The sequence below is a fragment of the Cynara cardunculus genome (assembly GCF_001531365.2).
Source record: "Cynara cardunculus var. scolymus isolate 2C chromosome LG 15, CcrdV1, whole genome shotgun sequence".
Lineage (NCBI taxonomy): Eukaryota > Viridiplantae > Streptophyta > Magnoliopsida > Asterales > Asteraceae > Cynara > Cynara cardunculus.
In genome coordinates, this window is record NC_037542.1 from 9,157,696 (window position 1) to 9,167,658 (window position 9,963).

Genomic DNA, 9,963 nt, shown 5'->3' on the forward strand with positions numbered 1-9,963 from the left:
TTTTTTTTTTGTATAGGACCGGCCGTAACCGATTATGGGACCGGAACCGGGACCGGATGGCTTAACCGGTTACCGGTAAGCTTGACCGGTTATGGAGGATTTCACCGGAACGGGGACCGGTTATGAAACGTTTTTGTCTTGATCGGGACCGGCCGTAACCGGTTATGGCCCGGCCCGGGACCGATTTTTGGTCACCTCTTATCATACATATCACCCCAAGATTAAATATACTTACGTCATAACAAAAATAAATCTCCATATCATCAAATATAATTTTAGTCTATGTATCAATGCCTTGATTGCACTTCACACTACAACAACATTGAGTTTATAGGACACCCCGATCTCTAAGTATCCTAATAGACCGCTTTATAAGACTAAAATATAAAGCGTCATATCTAAAGGTGTTGTAATAAGTTTATATGACGTTTTTGGACGTCTTAAGAAGTTTTTTACTACATTTTTAATACAAAGTGTCGCATTAGCAAAGTTACATAAAGTCAACTTTGGCAAGTACTTTAAAGTCTACTAGCCTATTACATCAATCAACAAAAATAAGTAGTAGCCATGAATATTCCAAAAGGTCTTCAGATCGTAGTCTTCTAATAACAAAAAGGTGTGCTCAGCAGCTTAGCTCATTAAGCCCTTCAAAAAAGCCGAAAACTACCAGATTCATACTGCAGGAATGCTACAGCACCAAACAACCTATAATTTATTTATATTAGTCATCCAATAGTGTAAAAGACAAATAAATCATACATTTAGCTCCATAAATAATAAATGAGAAAATAAAGACTCAAGATTGAAAAAAAGAAAAATAAACTAACTAATAACTATAAAATAAATGTTTTATACATTTGAATTCTCAATCTACATCAGTATTAGAAGTGTTTCCAACACCTTCCCTCCTTTTGGTTTGATGGCTCCAAAGAGATATCATTGATATGTAGGAATTCGACATCCTTAGTAAAATTGTATGCAAGTACAACGATAAGATCAATTTATCATATAATAATAACTTTAATACATATAGATATATACGTAGTATTTTAGGAATTATTATCCCATATATGTTACTGATAACTCTATTTTTTAGAGTTGTTACATGCCTTTAATTTTAATATTCTTTTGTCAATTCCGGTCATTTTGCTTCTTAAACCCCCATTTTTTTGTCTAATATTCACTTATGTGCAGAAAGTGTTCACTTAAATGATTTTGAATTATATTGTGCTATTTTTTGCTGAAAAATTGAAAAATTATCCAAAATGGAATCACAGAGTAGCGACTATGAAAAATCGAAAGTCAAACTTGTGATGAAGACATTTTTAGTAGCCGAAAAAGTAATAGAGAAAGTTCCTGAATAAGCTTAATTTTGGCTGGAGGCAAAAAGGAGTCGTAAAGCCAGAAGATAAAGGCATGTATGGTCTACATTTTGATGAAAGGTTTCTTTTTACAGGTGGGAAAGGTTATACTAGAGGTAAAAGAGTTGAGGAGACAATACCTTCCCATAGTTTCCTCCTCAACTATTTTACCTCTAGTATAATGGAGAAGTATGGCCTGAAAACATATGCACCTTATTATTTTTTGATTAGAAAGTTTTATTTTGTAAGTTAGAGATAAAGTAATCTTCACTAGATAGAGCTGTAGTTATAATTTTCAGTAACTTTTATTTTCAGTATTGGACACTGTGACTTTTATTGAAGTTAAAATCTTTAAGTATGTTTACTTGTAATCTTATTATTTTATGTTTTCTTTTCCTTCTAAAGTATGAACTAAACATCTTGTGAGATGTAGGGGTGAAAAGTACCCAAATTTTGTGCAAAACGCTTGAGTAGTTTTATATGTTGAACTTTTATCATTTTGGTAAGCTTTTGTTCGATAATATTCAATGACGCGAACAAGCTGATATCTTGAAAATGTCTAAAGTCTAATTCTCAACCTATAGATGAGTATAACATAGTGACACGAGTTTGGGTGATGCTAGTGGATTCGAGAGCATTCTTGTAACACCAACGAGAGTTGGATTTGCATAGTAAAATGAACTCCAACCCACTCGAGTAGTAGGCAAACTAGTTGGTGTATTAGAAACACTTAAGAGTATTTGTCCCTACACATTCAGTTGGACCTGAGAAGGTTCATCAGGGGTCATCACTAACAAAACAAAACGGTAAAAGTAAACATATGAGATCTTGACTAAGAGGTGTGAATATTTGTTGTGATTTGGCTTTCGAAAGGGAGTGCCCACTCCACGCAGTACGATGAGCACTACTTTGGATCAAATACTCACATGAAATATGGGGGAAATTCATATATACGTCTCATTCTTTAAATCATAAGTATTTTGTTAAAGTTGTTTCACCAAACCAACCAACTTATTTGTTTCCTCTCTAATTGAAACTTGTAAAAAGAAGTTCATTAGAACAATATTGTTTAGAAAGTTATAACGTGTAATTTTTTTTTTTTTTGTTATTTTTAGAAATAAAAAATAAAAATCATTTATTCTTTAGAAACGTATTCAAAAACGTTGCTAAAGCTTCTAACTCGACTTTTAGAGACGATTTTCATAAAAAGCGTCTCTAAAAGCTTTGAAGACGATTTATGTAGCCAGTAATCTAGTTCCAAAAACTTCTCTGAAAGTCATCTTACATTCAGTTACACTTCTCATTTTCGTCATATAATTCCTTATCTAAAAATCACCTTTGGATACGCTTCCAGATCCTTCTCTAAAACCCCCGTTCCTTGTAGTGTGACAAATTCACTCAATGTTTTGTTTCGATTATCATACTAGGATTTAGTTTTAAGGCAACTAATATCAATAAAAAAAATACATTTCGATTTTATTCGATATTTAAACGTGATAAAAATGCAGTATCGACCCAACGTTGTTCCTCTTCCACCACCCACAACGGTTGCCACGGTTTGGTGATTGCTTGGTCTCCGTTCACTCAAAATGAAGCTCATCAATATGAAATTAGAAGACAATTTTTCTTCGATAAATAAACAAGGAAAGGAGAGAAATTAACAAATTCTATCTACAAATTGTTCGTTAATGTACCAAGACGATATGAGCTTTGGTTCGTTTGCTCCCACAATCTTTAACCCTAAAAAATGGAACGTCACATGTAATTACAATGAATTAGCGAGCATTGCACTCAGCCGGCAATGTTTTATATCTTTTTGTGTCTTTACAATACGAGTAAAACATATGTTTTCTCCTAACCCAATTCAATCCAGCCATCTGTTGTTTCGACAGTCTTGCATAATTCGCTCCTTCCACCATATCCGAGCTTGGACGGGTTGCATTCTTTGAACATTCAGCAGCCGTTGGCGAGATTGTATTTTTTGTAATACAACCTTCGAGTTTCAATTCTCCCAACGACGCCACGAAAGGTGCATAATTATAGTTGACAGGGTATTTTCCTCCATCCGTCGCCCAATCTGAAGCATCCCATATGGTTGCGTACAACGACATCGGCTTTGATGGGTAGACAGATGAGATGGCTTGATTATTGATTACCTCTCTTACAGGTATGTTGTCGACTAGAAACCTGTAGGAAAGATCATCATAAACTCGTTCATCAAAGACACATAAATATAATCATGTTCCGTCTGGGGACGCTATATATTTCTAAATATAGACGTTTTATCTCAAAAGTGTCTTAAAATAACAGTTATGATATCCGAGTACGTCTGAACATTGTAACCCTTTTATATAAGTTCTATAAAGGAGTCTTAACACATTCAGACATATTAACCTATATAAAGTTGATTTCGTTGTAACAAGGACTTACACAATGTGGTGGCTGTTCCAAAGGATGGTGTATTGATGAAACTGCTGTGTGGGATCAAACCAGAGGTACACCTTTTCTTCTCTTCCGGTTCTAACACTTCCATTTCCGTACATATTTGTTTGCAGAACCCATTGCCTTCTTTTCGCATGGCCAAGCAATTCAAAGTCTATCTCATCATGGTTATGTGGAAATTCATCTGAATTTGACATCTGAACATGTATGCATGCCACAAAATCAAATCATACCATTTTAAGTGTTAGAAAACGATTATTATTATCAGATATATAGTTTGCAAGTGAAAACTAATAAAACTTACGTAGAAAGCTAGTACTACGCCTGATGTAAACCCCTTTGGCAGCTTTATTGCAGCACTAAAAAATCCATGGTAGTATTTGTTCTTTGAAATCAATCCAGAACCTAAATATATACAAATAAACACAGTAATAATAGACGGATGAGATTGGTTTGTAGGGTTTGCACAAAAGGGATGGTTTGTATTTGATCGCTCATATATATATATATATATATATATATAATACCTGAGGTTTTGTCTAGAACGATGTCAACAAATGATCCATTGTTCTTCAGATGAATATTTGATGCTCCAAACAACGTAGTCATCCCTTGAGTGATTGGCATTGTAGGGAAACGATCGGTTAATCTCTCAACGTTCGGTGGCTGATAAACTGCACCTCGCGAAGAAACCGATGATAGCAAACTACTGCAAATAACAAAACATAAAAGGAGAAACTTTTGTTGCGGAAAAGCCATGAAAACTTGTTGGTGTTGAATTTTGGAGGGTGAAATTAGGTTTATATATATATATAATAGATATGGAATGGAGTTAGTGGAATGATGCAATATATATTTGCTTGGCTGTTTGCAAAGCTGGCTGTATCTTTGTAAAGATAATGACAAACCGTAGCTTATCTTTGATTGATTCATGTCGGACGATAGGTTTCATTTGATACAGAGTCTTTCTATTATCAACTGTAAACCCGTTTTGATCGAACTTTCGAGTTCAATAATTCGATAAGTTTATGACGAGCATTATTTGCCATCCGTCTCATACCGGTTGATAATTGTATAACTTTAAAACTTGGGAAATGTCTTAATTTAGTGTTTTGAATGATTAAGTTTTTGGATAATTTTTTGGAACAAATAAGTTTTTGAACATTCCAAAACTTGTAAAACTTGTTACATACATCTTTACGACCTATACAACTGGTTAATATGGTAAAATAATGGAAAAAATATGAGAAAAAAAAAACCAATGGACTTTCATATTTTGAACCAAAAAAGTATTTACATCTATAAAATGAAAGAAATATACCAAAAAGTACTTACATTTACAAAAAATGAAAGACTTAATAGTTCAAAAATATGAAAGTTCATTGGAATTTTTTCAAACTTTTTTATTATTTTAGCATATTAATCAGTTTTATAAGTCATAAGAATGTATCTAACAGGTTTATAAAATTCAAGAAGTTATTTAACAAGTTTTGAAATGTTCAAAAACTTAATTATTTCAAACACTAGATGTCATTGGGTTTTTTTTAAAATTTTTTCCTTAAAACTTCTGCCCAAAATCAATTAGTGGAATATATATAATTAAATATGTACATAAGATCATTTAATGTCTTTGATTAGGAGTAAATCATTAAATTAATTTATTATTAAAGTATGTACGTATCAAAAAAGATACTTAATGATCACTATTATGATTAGACTAACTTATAAATTTCATCCTTGTGGTTATAAGAAATCACGGATTGGATCCTTCAAACAAAATAATTACAAACATCATTACCATGGTTTAGTCACTTGCCCCTCGTATAAAGGACATTTTAGTCATTTCACCATTCCTTTAATAATTCTTTCATGTACATGTTTCAATGTAGTTTGTACGATGTAAAAGCTAAAAAGAAAAAAGAAAAAAACATAAATTAAAACCATCCCTCGTCTCCTATTCTTAGGCAGGCCCTCCCTTTCTATGGCGGTGACCCAAAGAGCGGGCATCTTATCCAACCATCCACCAGTCGTCATCTTCGACAACTAAAAAACATAGAGATCTCTCGTATGCACAATAGAAAATCAACTTAAAGCCATTTTTGGAGTATAAAATCAACAGAAAATCCTCATTTATGAAGAACAAAATCAACAACCGAGACCCATTTTTTAAAAAGAAGCCACCAACAAAACTCCACCTTTACCTCCACTTGTGCAAATCTCGTTTTTTTGTTATTAGATTCCATTTTTTTTAAATCCAAAGAAAAAGTCGTAATAAAATCAAAGACACAAAGAAAAACTATCAAAATTATTAACAAGAACATGAAATATGTCATGAACTAATGAATGACATAACATCAAGAACTTTAAATCTAAATCAAAAACCCTAAAAGCCATTCCATGTTTGAAAACCATAACTTAAAATATAAAACCTTGATCAAAAACCTAAACCCATACCCAAAAATTGTAGAGAACAGATGGAGTTCATGCATATGCTTCGACTTTCAGAAATTTGAAATGCTTCCTACAAGTTCTTCAACCCAAGGACTTCACCAGAAGAAAGAAAGGGTTCGACATCCATCATCTTTATCTTTCCCAGAGGGAGTCGAGTGGATGCCTGTCCAAAAAATACCCTATTGATGTTCATCATCTTCATTTTTGTTCCCCACACACACCAGAGATCTAGGGATTTAGATATGAGTTTGATAACGATGGAGTCTCATAGGGATGTCCATTGCCTTCAGTTCGGAGTCTCACATTGAGGGCCATGTTTGTTCAAGTTTTTATTGATGGATGAAGTATTGAGGACGGATGATGAACGAAAAGAGAGGATGTTGTGGTGGCCGGAGTTGAGAAAAAGGTAAATTGTTGGAAAAAAAGTGACAACGTCATAGGAAAGGAAGGTCGGGGTTAATGGGAAATGTCTGATAAAATACCAGTGTTAGTCACATGTTCTTTTTCTTCATTTATTGCTTCAAAAGAGTTGTACAATTAACATTCCAAGTTGTACAAAAAGAAAAAAAAGAATCATCAAACTAAATAATAAAATGACAAAAAAAAAAAAAAACCTCTCATATGTGTCGTGCAACGAAGTCTAAGTTAACAGAGTTACGTTAAGGGACCCAATTCATAACAAAAATGAAACCACAATGACAATACTTGTAATTATTTTGTTGGGGACCTAATCCATAATTCATATTTCACATGACAATACTCGTATTAACTGATTTAATTTTGATATAAACAGGTGTTTTCACCCATTGATCTATTATTTAAATCTGTATAGCATTTTCAATAGATTCTCCAAAATAGAGATCCAAAAGCCAAAATTTCCAAAAAGTATTATATTTAATTTCAAAAGTTTTTTTATTTTAAAGATTACAATATTAATAAAATTATTAAAACATTTAATACATAATTAATAAAATTGTTATTTTTCACTTCTAATTATTTTATTTCTAAATTCTTATTAGTAAAAAAAACTATATCTTTTTCTTAAATAATTATTTTTAAATTAAATTTAAATAATTTTACCATCCTTTCCATTAACGAAGGTTTTAAAAAATGGTTCTCTTAAAAAGCCACCTTGGAAAATAATGTTGTAGGTCAACTCCTATGTTGACTCGAGGTTGTGCTTACCTGGAATTTTTTTATTGGATTTGTTAGCCAAATGCACTTAAAATCAATAAAGATCTCCATCTCCCCATATTAATTAATTAAAGAATTATCTTTTTCCCTTACCAAAATAGAATTAATATAATAAAAAAAATTAATCAATAATTAAATACCTGCCTAAAATTTTGTTCATCATAACAAACTTACCAAAATTTGTAAACTAAAATTAGTTTGGATTTAAATTTAATTCAATAACATATGATTTATTAGTTCTCAAATATATACATCTTTAGAAAATGTTTTAAATAAATTATTAAGAGAAAGTTGATCGACCTCGACAAGTTCCTAAGCTTATGAATAACAGAGTATTAATAAGAATTTGGACATATATGATTAAAAAATAAAGAAAAATTAATTAAAATAGTCATTTTTCAAGGTTGGTTTCACCTCTTAACCATGTTCTCCCCATTTTTACCAAAATAGTCACAGGTCCGCAATCGCGGACCCAGCTAAATGACAACAAAATTTACAGTTTCTACTCTTGTCCGTAATATCCTAGGTCCGTAATTGGTGATTTGGTCCCTGTAATTACATATTAGGTCTGTGCACTTATATATTTGGCGATTTGGTCCCTGTAATCATAGCAATTGATTGAATCGCGATTTGTAGGAGGATTTTTATTGGGTGTCATTGATGCTCAAGTGCCAGATATTTGTCGCATCAGATATCAACTTTGCCTTGAGTCCTGTGAGTTTGCCCCTCTTTCGCAACACCTGTGTAGGTCTATGGTTGGACATTACAATGGGTGGTGGAGACCCCATGTTCTTGCAAAGACAGGTATTCCCCGAGAATGGAGGGGAACACAAGATGTGGTTTGACATTGATTGGCATTATATCCGATACGGGCCGAAGGAGTTTTGTCTTTTGACATAACTCCGTTTCGGACCGGAGACCGGCCTACCTTCCCTACGAGATGACTCTTTTAATTGTAGGGTGTTCCCAGCCGCAACAGGACCCACACGATACGATCCTACACACCTAAGGATTTCTGAGGCGATTAGGCAGTTTAGCCACATGGAGGATCTATCACACGCTAATGTTGTCTGAGTTTGTTTGTTGATGTTGGTAGAGGTGGGTTTTCTTGACCGTCAAAAACATCAGCTTGTCGATGATACATTGATCAGAGTCGTAGAGGATCTTAGAGTGTGGAACCGGTTTCAATAAGGATCCTACATTTGGGCACCCACCTTTAGACAGATGAATGGTACCATAAAAAATACGTTTCTCTAAAATATAACTTTTTAAAATTTCTGTAAAATATCAATATCAATATTCAAAATCTTCAATAAATTAATAAATACATGTTTCCAATTTCCAAATAGGATCAAGAGCAGAAGTTATCAAGTGGATCAATTTATTTAATTCTTTGAATTATTCTTCATTCAATTATTGGACTCCCAAAAAAACACAATCACTTAATTATGAGTTTCATCATTTAAAAATAAGAACCGCATTTTATTTTTTTTATTTCATATATTGATTTATAAATTATTAGGAATTATATTATTGATTTGTTATTCATAATTACTTTTTCAATATACTGCGATTAAAATTATTTCAAATTGGTTATTATAAGTATTATAAATTTTGAATTTGTTAAAACACATTCTAGAAAAATCTAAATTAATTTATGATTATAAATAATCATTACATATAAAATAGAATAAAAATAAATTTGATCAAATTCACAATCTGATTAATTAATTAATAATTGAATTAAATATTTTATTATCTATAAAATAAAATAAGTATAACTTTAATTTTGGATGTATTTTTAATGTCTCTTATCTATGTCATGTTCCATAAACTTTAATTTTAACATCTTATTTTACTTAAAAAAACGAAGGAAAATATAATTTAAATATTTTCATCAATTGTTTGACTTATGTATCTTTTATTGAGATTCCGTCACACCACAATATTTTATTCAAGTGTTCAAACAATCATTTGTTGAACTTGCATATTTATATGTTTAATTCATTATTTATTCTTATTATATCTCAATGGATCATTTTTTCTTTCATATTATTATTGATTATCATTTGTTTACTTGTCTAGAAAATCTTGATAATCTTCTTTATTATTGATCTCTCATTGACCCTCACGATCACTTCATTCACACGAATTCTTTTTTTGTATCAAAATAACACATATTTCTTGTTATGAACTAAAAATTCTTACTTTTTTAAAAAAATTATCAACCATAGTTTTTATATTTTTGGTTTCAAGTTACCTAACAAGAAGTACATAAATTTAAGTACTCTCTTATCTATACTATCTTATAAAGCATTTGGCTAAAACTCTTAAAAACTCTTAAACCTGTTCATCCATATCCGAATTCATCCCATATCTGAATTCGTTTAACTAACTGCAGATAAACACAATCAAATACAGGATAAACATCTCATTTTAAATATAAAAAATCTAAAATATAATTAGTATAATCATTAAATTTTAACAGAATAGTTAATTATTATATTTATAAAAT

The 9,963-nt window shown here is 31.5% G+C and overlaps 1 protein-coding gene across 1 annotated transcript; it reads right to left on the reverse strand.

The window, feature by feature from the left end:
- Positions 1-3,068: 3,068 nt before the first annotated feature.
- On the reverse strand, positions 3,069-4,562 carry LOC112528320 (probable xyloglucan endotransglucosylase/hydrolase protein 33). Its single transcript, XM_025139326.1, has 4 exons — positions 4,331-4,562; positions 4,108-4,208; positions 3,792-4,000; positions 3,069-3,548 (listed from the first exon to the last, which is right to left on the reverse strand). The coding sequence occupies exons 1-4, from the start codon at positions 4,560-4,562 to the stop codon at positions 3,137-3,139; spliced, it is 954 nt and encodes a 317-aa protein (XP_024995094.1). The 3' UTR covers positions 3,069-3,136.
- Between the last annotated feature and the right edge of the window lie 5,401 nt (positions 4,563-9,963).